The 16,438-nt window shown below is 40.4% G+C and overlaps 1 protein-coding gene across 2 annotated transcripts; it reads right to left on the bottom strand.

The window, feature by feature from the left end:
* Positions 1-13: 13 nt before the first annotated feature.
* On the bottom strand, positions 14-14,230 carry LOC308197365 (opsin-VA-like). Of its 2 annotated transcripts, none has more exons than XM_080597693.1 (5): positions 11,761-14,227; positions 9,981-10,191; positions 9,290-9,407; positions 3,569-3,808; positions 14-2,830 (listed from the first exon to the last, which is right to left on the bottom strand). In XM_080597693.1, the coding sequence occupies exons 1-5, from the start codon at positions 12,119-12,121 to the stop codon at positions 2,600-2,602; spliced, it is 1,161 nt and encodes a 386-aa protein (XP_080453819.1). In that variant the 5' UTR covers positions 12,122-14,227; the 3' UTR covers positions 14-2,599. The 2 variants fall into 2 exon arrangements, with proteins under 2 accessions (XP_080453819.1, XP_080453820.1); XM_080597694.1 differs by having other exon boundaries at positions 2,692-3,241; positions 11,761-14,230.
* Between the last annotated feature and the right edge of the window lie 2,208 nt (positions 14,231-16,438).

Below are 16,438 nucleotides of genomic sequence, written 5' to 3'. Positions count from 1 at the left end.
TGGGACGGACGTGGCCCCAGATGCACGTCCTCATCATCCGGGAGCCCCGGAGACTCGATCTCTGTTTCTTTTTTTTCTTTCTCGTTACATTAGGGCTGACAATGGAAAAACAATTCAAAATAAGCAGAGGGCATTAATGTTGCTGTCAATTTCACTGGGATGAGGATTTGCCCCAATATAGGGGCAATAGACCTACATAGACCTACATATTGCTTTCTGCTTCAGAAATTGCCACAAATTTGCTACAGGGTTTTCTTTCCTCACCCGCCTAAAGCTGTCTCATGATTCTATGAGACAATATATTGGTCTGTGTAGTTACGTTAGGTAGTTATGCTTACTGTGATTTGCCGTGTGCCATAATCCAAAAGAGGAGGGCTACCCTGCATGCAGGTGTATAGGGATCAGCAACAGTGAGCTTGAAGGATTTTGTAATAGACAAGGGCACAGAGGCTTTGTTTGTCTCATGACTTTTGTTCTTGTTTATTCATAAAAGCAAGGCAGTTTATTCTTTTTGATGGGCCGTGTGGTCAGGAGTAGGCTGGAGAACAGCTAGAGAATAACATAAAAAACAAAAAACAAAACAAAAATTAAGGACTGAAGGGACAGCAATGCAACTGCTCCTAAGAGAAGAACAGCAACATGGTGTGATTGACTGCTGCAAGTTGCCTGTTCAGCTAGAACGCTGAATATGTTTTCTGAGACACGCTCTAGCTCAGAAGTGAGAGAAAAGCAAAAATGTGCAAAGGGAAACACAGCCATCCAATGTAACATGGCCCAGCACAGGCGTACTTTTTGTATACTCTGGACACTAATTTCCTGAAATCATAATTAAGTGTCCTGGTTTTGGCTGGGATAGCGTTTTGTTTTGTTTTTTGTAGAGGCTTGTATGATGATATGTTTTGGATTTGTGGTGCAAATAATGTTGATAACACATTGATAGTTTGGTTGTTCCTGAACAGTGCCAGCAGTAAGTCACAGACTTTTCAGCTTCTCCCACCACTCTCCCAGTGAGGAGACAGGGGGTGCACAAGGAGCAGGGAGTGGACAGAGACAGGACAGCTGACCCCAGCTGACCAAAGGTTTATCCCATACTACATGGCTTCATGAAGAACAAGAAAACTGGGGTAAAGAAGGAACAATGGGGTCTTGGCAGGGGGGAAGGACATTTGTCTTTGGTGTTTGTCTTCCCGAGAAAGTGTTATATGTGATGGGCATTGCTTCCCTGTAGATGGCTGAACACCTGCCTGCCAATTGGAAGTAGTAAATAAATTCCTTCTTTTGCTTTGCTTGTGCACACAGCTTTTTCTTTAAGGCTGAGAGACATGGGAGTGTTTGACCTAGAAAAGAGAAGGTTCCTGGGTGACCTTATTGCAGCCTTGCAATACTTAAAGGAGGCTTATAAGAAAGATGGAGGGAGACATTTTACAAGTGCCTGTAGTGACAGGACTAGGGGCAATGGTTTTAAACTGAAAGAGGATAGATTTAGATTAGATACAAGGAAGAATATCCTCACTGTGGAGCACTGTTAGGGTACTGAGGTACTGAAACAGGTTGCCAAGAGAAGCTGTGGATGCCCCATCCCTGGAAGTGTTTGAGTTCAGGTTGGATGGGGCTTTGAGCAACCCGGTCTAGTGAGAGATGTCCCTGCCCATGGCAGGGGGTTGAACTAGATGATCTTTAAGGGTCCTTTCCAACTCAAACCATTCTATGATTAAAAAACAGAAATAATAGTTGTCTCCTGGAGCTCCATGATCTCAAGAACATGATAGATCTTAGCTCTGCACGTTGCAAGGACATACAGTGAAAAACTTGTGTACTACAAAGCTCAGCTTCAGAACTCAAGCAGTGCTACTGGCCCTTTCTTCAGTATTCCTGCACAGTTTTCTATACCCTACCTTCTCTGCTAAATTTGAGTTGATTTCAGAAGTTGCTATGGGCACAGAAGTTTTCCTGACAAAGAGAGAATGAAGGAGGAGGATATGAATGACTCTTGATGGAGATTTTTTTAATAAAATAGTCCTTGGAAGTCTAAACAGCTCACCTGACTTGCTGCAGATGATGTTTTCACCAGGGACAGACGTAAGTGCAGAAGCCTTAGGCTTTTTGCTTGTTTGTTTTAAGTAAAAATTCTGAAACAAACCAAAAAACACACAGGCCTGCCTCTCTCTGAATCTCCACTTGGTTGAACTTGAGTCAGTTGTATGCTAAATATTATTCATTTTCCATTAGCATGTTGAAGCCATGTACCACTTCATGTTTCTGCCCAGCTAACCAAGGAGCAGTCATCAGTGTAAAACTCTCTTATCCTTACTGTGTCACATGCCAGCATAAAAATATTGGGCTTCTCTAGTTTTATTACCGGAGCAAGCAGGCTGTGGATAATAGGGGACTAACATAATAGAGGAAGGGACTAACTTTTTGGCTGGGCATTTGACTGCAACTGCAGAGCCAATAAGCTTGTACATTCACTCAGGAGCTCAGAATCTCAAAGCCAGTGTCCACAGGACTGAGCATAATGTCTACCATGACATTTTTTATATGAAGTGATGGTAACAAGGAAATATGCTGTAGTACTGCATTGATGATCACATCTCACTCTCTACATGGGCCAGATTTTATTTTCTGAAGCTGCCAAATGAGCAAGAGAAGGGCAATTTCTGTCTTCATCTCCAGTTTTCCTCTTAGAAACGGTGCTACGTACTGCCATGATGGACAACTCACTGCCTCTTTTGTCCTGGGTTAGCATTGCTCTCTCTGAAGCTGGGTTCATGTTGGACTCTGCAGTCTCTATGGCACTGCAGCTGAACATCTCAACCAGACACTTCCTGAACTAGAAGGTTGAAACAAAGGAGATCAATCAAAACACAAGAAATTAAAAAATATTTCTATAAAGCAGTTTGTGTCTTAACTAAAATTCTTGGAAATTATCTCATTAATCAGTTGGGCACATACAGAAATAGCCCCATTAAACATATATGCTTGTGACACCATGAAGAACTCTCAAACTGAGAAATAATGACATTCTAAAAAAGGCCCAGACTACTAGTAAGCCTCATTCTAAGAAATAATTTTCTTCTCATGCTTGTTCCTAGCCACATCTTACCAAAGAGAAGTGATCATTTCTCGGGGTTCATGAGTTGCTTTCATGCACTAATACCCAGCTATTCAAAGATGTTCTCTTTCCATTTTGTTCACATCCATGAGCACCCTACCTCAAAAGCAATTCACTGGTATTGCATTCCTAAAGAATAATAGAAACATCATGGGACAGTCTTGAAAACAGACTTTTCATACAGAAAACTAGAATAACTGACATTCACTAAGGGCTGATTTCCCTTTCTAACAGCTAAACCTAATTATTATTAACATTCATATTGTAATAATGCTCTGAGGTTTACGCTATGCTCCAGTAAGTAGATATAGTGATTTTTTTCATTTTTTTTTTTTATTTCTAAATGCTAGTTATTGGATTGCTGGTTAACTAACAAGTAGATAGAAATAATTCATTGTAAAGCAAGACTACATATGAAAATATGAATTTTAAAGACACTTTGAAAGCATACAGTACCTGTTTGTTCATAAAGACATAAATAATTGGATTATAAACGGTAGCTGTTTTGGAAAAGAAAGCTGGAATTGCTGCCAGACGAGGATCCAATTCAATGGAAGGATATGCAGTGACTAGGATAGAAAAGGCAGCATATGGCATCCAGCAGATTAGAAATGCAATGATCATAACAATAACCATTCTAGTCACTTGTCTTTCAGGTTTCCTGGTAGTTCCCAGCCTGCATTGAGTATCTGACACCTTTAAAGAAAAGACAGAAAATTCCAGAAAATAAACAAGGCCTTCAAACAGCAAATGCGGGGAAAGTTTAATAATCTGCCATGCTATAAGGAAAGATCTACTCTTGTCAAGTATGGTAGCACATAAGGATGCTGTTACTGGACCACAGAGTGTCAGTATGAGTGCTAAGGGACATGAATTACTGTATCTTGTGATTATTCAGTTTTCCTTTGTTTACATATCTTTATATTTTTATTGCCAAAATGACAAAAAATGCTAGGACCATCTTTGTACAGAAACATAGTTGCAGTCCAGCATGACTGTAGCCTGTACAGGCACACCCAAGCTAGATTTAGCCAAGCCATGAGAAGTGAAGTGATGGCCCAGATTCGCTGTCCAGCCTCACAAAAGTTGATCTATCTCAAATAATTTCATGGGTGCTGCAGCAACACACCTCAAGGGGCAGTGCAGACATACAGACAAATTCCATCTATGAGAAAAGGAATCCTAATGATCTTAGTCAAATTAGAGATAATAGGCATCTATTTAGAATGCCAAAATACAGAATACAATGACTCTGACAGAATGAGCAACTGGAGGTATCTGACAACATCAGTACAATAAGTTGCCTTTAAAAATATGAAACAAATTAGTGCTGTATTTTTAGGTGATACATTGCCATTTTCCATTGGCTTCAACAGAACTCTCTCAGCTTATAGCAGCTTTGGATTTGCACAAATCTAATAAAGTCAGACTTCTTGGCTTGCAGGAAAGCTGACTAGGTAACATTTTACCTATACTGGTGGGAAAAGTAGCTCTCTATTCCACTCTAGTCTTTTTGAGAAATGCATTTGCTGCTGACCTGACACACCAGTTCATGTACAGCAAAATATAACAAAAAGCACAATTCCATAACAAAATAAATATGAGAAGCAATCATACCCTTTAACCAGCCTTACAGTGAACTAATCTTATCTACAAAACTGTCTTCTGCACCAGTCAGCCCAAAGAAAGCATTATCCTTACGAGATATTTTTTAAAGTCTCAGCAGTTTCAGATTTCTTCCAAACTTAGATTCAGGCCACTGCCAAGACATGGCTTTGAGCAACAGCCCTTGCCTTAGACTGCAGACTCTTCCATGCCAGAAATTTGAAAAGATGGGCTCATGACTGCTGTGGTTGGCATTAGCAGAGGGAAAGTACCTGCAGGGGACAGTGCAGGAAAGGAGGCCAAGCTATCTCTGATCCCCTACCAGCACCACAGTCCCAACCTCTTTTCAGGGCCTCAAACTGAGCTTGTCTTCTCAGCCCACTCCTGTTGCCTGTTCTTGGTGTACCTGAGCTCCGGCCAACATCTGGCCACCTCATCCATAGAGTGGAAACAGCTTTGGCTTACCTTTCGAGAAGTTTTCAGCCAGCTTCAAATTTACCCCTGTCATTATGGCTACCCAACTGTAACTGCAACTGTTTAATCAAAGGCTTGATGGTGACAATTACCAAAAAGTGGGCAGTTATAGTGAGTTGCAAGAAGATGGTAAGCCTATGGGTGTTAGAAGACAGCACTCTTTGCTGTGGCTGTACAAGTTCCTTGCCACTGGTAACCTCTAGACCAGCATAAGGAGCAGCGATCAGGAGAGCCTATCAAACTCTGTGGTGCTTTATGGCCTTCACCAGAAAGTGAAGAGCAGCATCTATAATCTAATGATACCAGAATTAAAGCAGGTTTGGGGCATTTAACAGGAATGTTCCCCCTCTCCCCACACAAACAGCTTAGATAGAGATGTTTCTACAGAGAGTGCATCATGTCATACAATGTCTTTCTGGGCAATAACTGTTTTTTTCCTTGATGACTTAGTGAAACAGAGTACTGCTAAGTAACGTTAGCTTACGTGCAAAGCAACTAATGATAACTCTGAATTGCTATAGAAATCCTGATGCCAGATCTCACAACAGTAATTGGAATAACATGGCCTTGTAAGCTGCCCACATTAAAGTCAGAACTGAGTGGAGATATTCCCCCTTTACCCTTGCACTGCACTCAAAATTTAACATATTTAGTACTTAAAGATGTATGTGGAAGCTAGTATCTTCTCCCTCATTTTCCATCCCCCAAATAACTGTGTAACTCATTGACAATACGCATTTTTGTGCCTCCCTAATTAAACTGTGTGTAGACAATCCTAGTTTAGAATAACTATTATGCAAAGAATTCCACAGAGCCAAAGGAAAGAAATCTGTAGAGCATAGAAGTAGATTTTTGTTCAAGTTTCCAACACATGAAGGAAAGAAAAGGTTCAGAATATGATCTCATCATCTTAACTTTCCAGAACTGCAATTCTCTCTGTATACCACACTTTTCCTAGCTGTAACTCCTTTGCTGATCCCAAACTCTACAGGCTACATCCTTTCCTGGGTATTTGCATAGTCCATTGCACAATGAAGCCTCATGCTTAATGACACTTCCTGTTACTGGGGCAACATTTTTTTATTTTTGAGGCTAGATACATTAATTTTAATCTTTGAGAGCAGACAGTAATTCCCTTGTCTTTCTCACATACACAACATGTGCATATATACACATGCTTGCAAATGGTCTCATTTTTTGCCCAGACTTAAGTCGTGTCCCCTCCCCCCCCCTTTTTTTTTCTCAGCTGGGAAAATTGCAAGATAATTGCTGGCAAACTTACTGCTTTGCACTGATCTGCTTGTCAGATACCAAGTGCATCTGACCCCCTCACAAGCCTATTTAAGACAGCGAGCTGGTGATTAAGGTATCATGAGTGGAGCTAGCTTGGCCTCCCAGCCCTGAGCACATGGCATGGTTAGAGCAGGTGCAGTGGTCACTGTATGATCCATACTCACAGTCAGGGTTGGGCTGCTACTGTTTTGACAAAGCCATGTTGTTCTTATTCAGTTCCAGTGTGTTCCAGACTGCTCTGTTAGTAGCTCTGAGCATCTCTTTCCCCTTTCATTGGCACTTAACCCTTCTTCACAGTTTTTAGTGGCAGTTTCATGAGTTAGTCCATGTTTTCCTTAACATGCATATTTAGCAACTCTTTTATTTATTTATTTTTAAGTGTTCCCCCAAATAGTTCTTTTGGCTCTGTTTCATCTTTGTTTCATACAAGTCTGCCCTCCTTCTCAGCTATGGCTTTTTATGGATGCCAGTAGATTGCTCTCAAAATCCTAGAACACTAAACTGCTAAGGAACCATGTACTGGTGCTTTATCTTACCAACAAGAGAACACTCTAATAATCATTTAGCTCCATTATAAACTGCTAATTAAACCTTTTCCTAAAGATTCATTTCCTTCATTACGTTTGCAATTGTACTGAAAGCTACTTTTGGAATTGTAGAGCAAAGGTAACTGTGACTGAGGGACTAGCAGACTTTACTAAGACAGAACAATGCCCTTCAGGACAGAATCTGAACTGTGGCAACCATGGGGCATGGGAGTCAAAATCCTGTAAGAAGGTTGGTTGAGAACATCAGGACTCCAGTTCTGATGCCTATGTCTCTTTCTGTTCACTGTAATCACATTTTTAAAAATGAGTTTAGTTGTGAGATACAGCCTCGTGGCAATTATAAATTTACAAAATATATCACAGGCAGTTAGCTGTTCTTAGGTCAATCTTTCAATTGCATTCAGAAGACATCCTGACCTAATCCAAATGCCAAGACAGACCATTCACTGACTTCTACGGTTGGACTAGATGATCTTAGAGGTCTTTTCCAACATTAATGATTTTATGATTCTTCTGTGATCAACAATGACTCTTCCTTTCATTGCCTCTCTTGTTTCTCACCTTGTCTGCTTTGTTTCTTCCCTACGGCCTCTTAAGTGGTTGTCCCAGAGGAAGGAAATAGCCCTTTTCATACACCTTCTGATGCATCTCACTAGCACGTTAGCTACTGCTCTTGCAGACTCATCACAGCACTGGATGATTTGCACATGGTCTCAGTTCCTCGACATCCCCTCTGTAGGGTTACTATCCATCCCTTTCATGCTGTGCTGCCAGGCCACCCATGGGCTTCTCCTCCCAGGGACAGCCTCCTGGAGGTGGCCTTTTCCTGTCCCTGCAGGGAGGGACACCCACCACCCACAGTTCCACCACGACTGCCCCAGGCAGGAGCAGGAGCCCTGCAAGGCTGCATGCCTAGGGTAGCTGCTTGCCCACTCCCAAGCCGGGTGTCAGTGCTCCCTTTTCTAACAAGCACACCACCCTCCCTGGCAGCAGTGAGCAGCCTGCATCAACAGCAAGGAGGTCTGGCTCCCCTGGCTCTCTCATCATCCCTTTTCCTCTGTAGGTAGGTTAGGACAGAGAAATATAAAATACTAATAAAAGTTCTGGATGTTCGTAATAACAGACTTACAGTTTTACAAGCTACCTCAGAAGAGTCTGACATCAAGAATGTTTTTCTTCAAACATCTCCATCCCTTGAAATTCACTTCTCCCACTCTTGCACCAACAGACACCATGCTACCGCACCATGGGAGCTATGAGCAGCAATGCACACCTGCTGCAATTCACGTTCAATTTTGGAAATTTCTCATGTTTAAAACCAGCCTCTCCCAGACATTTCACCTTCTTTCTCCTAAATGCATCCTGAAGGAAATCAAGAAAAGTCTATTTAGAGGAATAATGATGTCACCTGAAATATGCATGGCCTAATCTAAATTTTCTAAGGAGAAAATGATTTTTTTTCTGCATTTTCCTTCTGTTTTGTTTCCTTCTCAAGGAAAACAGCATTTAAATAAAAGCAGGCATTTGACTATCCCAAATACTTCTAAAACATCAGTAGATTGAAGCTATTTACTGCATTTGTTACTGAAGCAATAAGAAAAGGCAGCTTTGCAGTAAATAGAAATAACAATATTGTCAAAAAATACTGTACCAAATAGGAATTTTCTAGCTCTATTGTCTTTTTCAATTTTTGCATATTCTCTTTTATGTCAGGTCAGCATAATCATTAAATAAAATTTAAAATTATTCCTCAAGAATCAATGTTCCTGGATAGTGTTCCTGTTTAATTACTAAATGGCATTGCATTACATTTACAAATGCTACATGTTATTCTGCCCTCATGTATTACAAACTTTTAGTCAGCACTCTTACAACTTACAAATGCAGACATTTTAAGCTACATTCTGAGTTGCCTGGTTTGAATCTCAAAAACTGCCACTGAACTGAATTGCAATTGTAAATAAACCAATACTGGTTCATCCAGCTTCTTTATTTATGAGGCAGACATTTTTTCTAACATGATGTTTGGCTAATGAGACATACTCATAAGTGATCAAACTTGGACACTGAAAAATCATTTCTAACCATAGCATGGATTTCTGTTTGTAATTATAATTATTTAACAAAGCATGACAAGCGAGCATATTTGCTGCCTGGAAATCTGACGTCTGATCATTATGGAAATTTGAACACAAAAATTCCAAATGATTACATACATACGCATTTCAAAATTTTACTTATTAGTGCTTCTTCTTACCTTTCTTAGCTTCTGCATCAGTTTTCCATAGGATACCAAAATTACCAATAAAGGCACTATAAAACAGGTGGTGAAAAATGCAATAATGTAGGTATGATCAGTATAAGCTCCCGAATACCTGTATAAAACACAGAATACATCGTGTATGTATTACTAATGTGCTCTGATTATTTTCCTGAAGAGTTCATTTTGCTCTTTAAAGGTGTTACTAATATTTTTGTTAACTGTTTTTAATCAACCCCCCCCAGGAAATGTTTTCTTTGTAGGATCACAGACACAGAACTATAGAATTGTGGGTCTGTTCAGGTGGGAAGGTACACGTAATCCAACCTCCTGCTCAACGTGATGTCAACTACGGGGGTAGAACAGGTTGCACAGGGCCTTGTCCAGACTTCTAAAAATCTTTTAGTCCTCTTTGAATCCTGACAAAAACCACAAGGTATAGGACAGTTATCTTCATTAGATACAAAAGCTTCTTCTTTTAGAAAATGATATATATATATACACACACACACATATATATTTTTATCCTGTTCTTGGTAATTTTTTCTTGGTTTTGTTATAGCTTTGTCTACCTCTAGTTTTGCCTGGAAGTCCATCATCTTTAAGCCTTTCCTTTAAACTCCTGCCTTTGAGAAGTCATGAGCTGTAAGTGTAATTTCTTCACCATACTCTGCAACGATGGCCTTACCAGTTAGGCTCGCAAGTAGTTCCAATCTTACTGGTGGTGTAGCTGCTCCAACCCATAGTTGGTGGGATGGTCCAAAGGAAGGAAAAGGTCCACACAAAGGCAATACCTAAGGCAGCATGCTTCCCCTTCAAGCGCATATTTCCCAGTGGGTGGCAGATCACTATGTACCGCTCAAAAGCCAAAAGCGCAAGAGACCAGAGAGCAACAATACCTACAGTGAGAAAACACAGTCAGCATAAAAAATCAGATAGATTCACTGAAAATCAAACACTATCCCACATCATACAGTCACAGAATCATTTATGTTGGAGGTATAGCTGGAGGTCACCTAGTCCAGCCCCACACACCTTAAGCCAGGTCCATAGAACAGGTCGTCCAGGACTACATCCAGTTAGGTTTTGAACATCTCCACAGCTGGAGACTCCACAGCTTCTTTGCTGTGGAGACTCCAACAGTTCTTTGCAACCTGTTGCAGCATTTGACCACCCACCATATCAGGAACATTTTTCATCAATCCAAGTTTACAAAGGATGTGCAATTCATGTGCATATTCTAATATTTTATTAAGAATACAAGATTTCCATACTTGTCTAATTTGTCAGTAATAATGACTACAAACCCAAGCAACTAATTGGACCTTTTAACTCACGACTTTTTTTTTATTCTGTTCTACTCTGAAAAGCTGCAAATTACATATAACTTCCAAATTAACGAATGAAGACATATCTTCAAAACACTATTTTTGCAAGAAATGTCATATTTCGGACTGTCATAAAACTCTAGCCTACAGACAGCTGCCCACAGCATTAAGGTATCACTTTACTAAAGACCACCTGGTTGTTCACCAAAATCTTGAAACAGCCTGACCTTAACTCCATGAGACATGCCTTCCATGCCACAAACTGGTAGAATACCATTGACCCTCACAGATAATCCTTCTGTGTAGCTTAATCAACCTGAGAGCAACAGTGGGATTCCTCTTCAGGTTGAAGACCAGCAACGTGTTTTGATTCAGAGAAGTGACTGAGTTAAAAGACTGGCTTCACTATGCAGCTTCTAAAACAGAACCCAAATATCACTTGGCAGAGATACAAAAGCTCTGTAGGAGGCAGGAATGAATTTATATGTTCAAGTAATTAGATGTTCAATTTTAAAACTGTTTTCATATTTACTCTGCAGAGGTATATTTACACAGTGAACTGGTGACAATTTTCCCTTCTAGAGTACTTTAATACATTTTATGTAGTTAGCAAAACAAAGACAAGATAAACAATCACAGAAAGATTCAGGTGCGAGGGGTGACAGTTACAGGCATGCCATAGTTCCTCAGAACCACTGGAAGACAGCTAACATAAGACGTTTCAGTGTCCTAATATTTTCCACAGTTTTAGAACAGCTATTTGTTCTCTCTCGCTCTCGTTTAACCACATACACACATACACCTAGACACAAACCTCGAAAATAGTTGCACATAGTGATTTTTTTTTCTCACAGTTTTACCCACAATCCTGCTATTCTATTAGCAAGTTTTTTCTCATTATATTAAACATATTCAGTGAACAGTATACAAGCAACAAGCCACTGATATGTGACAGCAAAAGTGCTGCATGTTATTCACTCACGCATGAGGTACACCACAGAACACGTGTAACTGGGGAAAGATCCAATGCATTCAAAGGCATGCAAAGTCAGAGACTCAGGAAGCTGCAGGAGAGTTAGTAGAATACATTAAAGGAAGTTCAAAGAAAAAATGTATAACTACCAACAAAATCAAGCTTACCAAAAAATGTGACAGCAAATCCTTCCAGTACACAAGCCCAGTATCCCATATAAAAATAACCTTTTAGATTGGCTAAAAAGCTGATGGTGCCACCAGTCAATGAGACCAGAAAATCAGCCACAGATAAATTCACTATAACATAATTGACAGGTTGTCTCAACTGCTTGAACTTAAAAGTTACCAGGATCACAGCCAGGTTCTCAGCAAGTGACAGGGAGGTCACCACCAGCATTACTGCTGCCAGAAGCCTGAAGTGCCAGGGCTGGATGGAATCCAAGGGACGACGAAAGGGATCCCATCTGCCAGGACCAGAGAAACCGGACAACAGCGACTCATTTCCAAGTGCTCTGAGTGCATCCATTTTTTTTCTCTAACTAGTGAAAATAATATTGGAGAATATTGGAGTTTCTAATCTGTAAACAAAGTTCAGGATTAAAAGGAGAAATTTTCTGTCTCCAGCAGAAAGGTAAAAAAACTCTCCATGTTTCTGCTTTCTGGTAATAATCCAGGAAACAAAGTTTTGGTCAGAGGAAGGTTTAGTGCTGTGCAGTGCATGTGGGAACAGGGATAAGCAAGGGAATCTATTAGAGAGACTTGTACTCCTCTCTGCTGGTAGTCTCCTGCCCCTCTCCAGCTGCAGCTGATACTGTCTTTGTCTCTAATAAAGCCAGCTATAGAAACTGCAGGTTCCCTCCTTCTGTACCAGCCAACAGCAGTGATTGGAGCAGATATCCTTCAGATCATCCCCACCCTGTGGGGAAAAACAGAACATTTACTTGAATCCTTCCCTGACCTCTAGCACTGTGAAAATGAAGCTTTCCTTTTGCTAGTAATGAGGGTGGAGTGATCTTCCCCATGCCCTGCACTGCTGTCAGCACAGCAAAGGGGGAGGCTCCCACCTGACTCATTTGCTTGAAGAAGGGCTGCCCTGCAAAGACTAACACTGGACTACCACAGCAGCTCTAAACTTGGCAGGGAGGCTGCATTCTAAAACCCCGCTCACATCTCAGGCTAACTTATGGCCCCAGAACTGAAGCTTCTGATAAGTTTTCTGTGTTATTTAGTGCAATTTCAGTTAGTTTCTCCTAGAGACTGTACAGCTGTTATCCCTGATGAAGGCATAATGATTATAACCACAGTTTTAGTGTTAAAATCTCAAAGATGCACCACGGTATTTTAAAGATAGAGCCTGCAAATACATTGAAAGAAATAAAATCAGTACAGCATGACAATAGACAGCAGAAAAAATAATAGCTAGTCAGATATTTCTGAGAAAAATGACTGGATGTATCTGAATTATAAATAAGAATGATCATTAGCAATTATGCATAATGCATAATAAGCAATCCAGTTTCCATCCTGGAGGCTTCACAATTTGGACATGCACCATATACAACACACGAATAAAAAAAACAGGAGCTGAACTGAAAGTAAGAACGAGCAATGCTACCTATCCATACATTCCTCTGAGTTTATATTTCCTTTAGTTTGTACATGAAACACTTAACATAGGTTGAAATCTTTTGGTGTGCATGAATGGAATCAAAAGAGCTTCTGGGCACAGGCAGAAAGAGTTATACATCAGATGATTTCAGAATATTTCAAACAACAACAATTAACAGCAACTTATAATTAAAATAACTTTTTGATATTTTAAAATAGCTTTAACATACTCATTTGAAAGGGAAAGACAGAGCTTAAGCAGAACAAATCTAGTAACAAAAATACTCACAAAATAACGCTTATTCAACAGAAATATTAAAAAATTCCAAGCATCAAAAAAAGAGATTAAAACACAGTGACATTTAAATGCCTGCAGCAGATCCTTGTATGGCATGATTCATCATAGTTCCATTGCCTGAATACTACAACAGAAAATCTGGACCAGTAGTTTAAAATCAAGTTCAAATATTATGTTGCTTAAAATGACACGTTAAATTCTCGTGGGTGTTAAAATGAAACTAGAGTTCTGAATTAAAATATAACAGAGAAGGTAGTATCTGGATTTCTCTAACACAAATCCATTGCGTGTTCATTGACACCCCTTTAAAGAATGGATAACTGTTGTTTCCAGTTATTTTGTTGTTTTATGCTGTGATATTATTCAAGTTGCTTGCATGAGTAATGATTCTGATTACAGTTTAAATGCATTATCTTTGTCTTGTGAGTCCTCTGTTTAGAATCCTTTAAAAATATTCTTATACTGTCTCGGTTGCCCAGTTTGCTTTTGTTTTGCTTCTTCAACAGATCAACTGAAAGTGATTCTCTGTGATATGCTCTCTTATTACAACTTACAGCATTTCCACTTTTTAGAGCACAATAGGTTTGAATTTGCTACTGCTCTTGCACTGAAGGCCTTTGTTTGTCCAAATAATACAGACAGAAGTTTTTGCAATTTTGTTGTGAGACTTTCTGAAATCAGAAATTTAGAAAGACAAATTATTGCCTTGTGAACACAGGGAGACCAGGATCACCCCAGGTCAATTGCCTCCATTTAAAGAGACAGCTGTTCTCCAGCAGAATCATAGAATTCTTGGGGTTGGAAGGGACCTCTGGAGAACACCTGGTCCAACCCTTCTGCCAAGCAGGGTCACCTAGCACACATGGCCCTGGATCTCATCCAGGTGGGTTTTGAATAACTCTAAAGGAGGAGACCCCGTAACCTCTCTGAGCAACCTGTGCCAGTGCTCTGTCATCCTTACAGTAAAGAAATGTTTTCTCATATTCAGCCACTACTTCCTGTATTTCAGTTTGTGCCCATTGCCTCTTGTCCTGTTGCTGGGCACCACTGAAAAGGGTCTGGCCCCATCCTCTTAACACCCTCCCTTCAGATATTTGTACACATTGATAAGATTATAACGCATTATCTTCATTCCCTCTTATAAAGATGTTGGTTTCCATTAGTGCCAACTTCCCTTTCCTAGACTTTCATATACTGAAAGTTCACTAATAAACTTGGAGCACATGCAAACCTGTCTTGAGAGAGCTTGACATATCTCACATCGCCTTTTTAGCAAAGGTGCTCCTGACTGACACTTACTAAGAGGTAAGCTGGTAAACAACAAAACAACCTCAGGCTGTTGTATAAACAGCAGCTGATTGGAGCAGGAACATACAGTCAGTGAGGTGAGGAGAAAGTGTAAGTAATAGCACTTGTGTAATGCACCTGCAGTAATTCCAGTTATAAGACAAAATCAGGATGACAAGAACTGTGCTGAGATCATACCTGGTGTCTGAAATTGTATGTGGCAATTTGTGCATTAGCCCTGCATTTCCCATTCCAGGACATAGACATGGAAATGAGCTATAAGGTCAGTGTGATACTTCAGGTGGTGCCCTTGAATAGGTTCACTCAGCTGATTTTAAGCATGTGACAGACAATCCCAAGATGCTGCTATCAAATGACAGCATTGGCTTTCACTCCTCAAAGTGGTTGTGGAAGATTTACATGGTCTCCAAGAAGGATTTGGTTGTCACATTTAATTAGCACAAACAGCATTTTCTGCTTTACAGATGTTTTGTAGGAATCTGAAATGAATGATTCCACTTTAAGAAAAACCAAACTAGCTCTGTAGTACATGAATGCTGATCTCATGAACTGACTTGGCTACTCTAGAAGTTATCTTCTATGAAAAAAAATACAACCGTGGATTCAGACACTTGTCTTTTTTATGAACAAATGGCATTGACCCAATGCACCCGCACAGACTGCTTTCATCACACATACAAACTCCATACCTTTACAGCAGCTAGCCTATGAGCCAGTAAGTAGGCTGAAGCTAGTATTTTTCCTTTGTCTTCAGTGCCCATGAAATCTTTAAATGCAAAACAATGCTCCTGACCCCACTGCAAACAGCACAAGCAGAGGTGTCTTTGACCATACACCGTTTCACTTCTGCATGCCTTAAACGACATGACATGAAATTAGGTCAGAAGACCCCTAAGACCTCTATATACTTTTTAGTTTAATATCCTGCCATTGCCAGGCCATTACATTAACCACTTCTTCAGTGGCACCATGTTAATTTTTGGAAGGTTTATGTTCTTTTGGTCCAGTCTGTCCTGCTCAGCTTGAAAATTAAATTGTAAGCGCCTGATACCAACAGAGATCAGGATAAGACTGGGTAGTGTCAAACATTTATGAAAACAAAAAATAATCTTACATTCCAGGCTACAAAATAAAAATAGGGAAAGAAAGTACCTGGTATATTTCACAGGGGGCAAGGCAGGGAGTCAATTAGAGACATGCTTTATCTCTGTAACTAAGAATTAGCATAGTCAGGAGGTAATCCAGGTAGACAGAACAGGAGATTTTAATTTTGAATTGAACAGAGGGTACAGTATTTACTTGCTGATTTTGTTGAAAAACATTAATACCCACCCACTGATACAGATCATCTTAAACCATTCCAAAACCTGTGGGCCTTGCCTAAGCTTTCCTGCAGGGGAGCTGTGGTTGCACATGCAGCATGGGAGAGCTGCCCCAGCTCCTGGCACAGGGAGCCCTGCAGGGGCCCACGGCTGGCACAGGCTCGTGGTGGAAGAGGCTGTAAAAGATGGTGGAAGCTGGTGAGGAAGAGCCAGGCACACCATGGGCAGGTGCAGGGTGTGTGGCCTGGGGAGAAGCTGGAGAGCAGGTGCTCCTTGGGCTGGCGGGTAGGGAGAGGCTTTGGGCACA

Source organism: Anser brachyrhynchus (genome assembly GCF_964034855.1).
Source record: "Anser brachyrhynchus genome assembly, chromosome: 6".
Lineage (NCBI taxonomy): Eukaryota > Metazoa > Chordata > Aves > Anseriformes > Anatidae > Anser > Anser brachyrhynchus.
The sequence above is the reverse complement of the archived record's forward strand: the minus strand, read 5'-3'. Positions and strand labels throughout refer to the sequence as shown.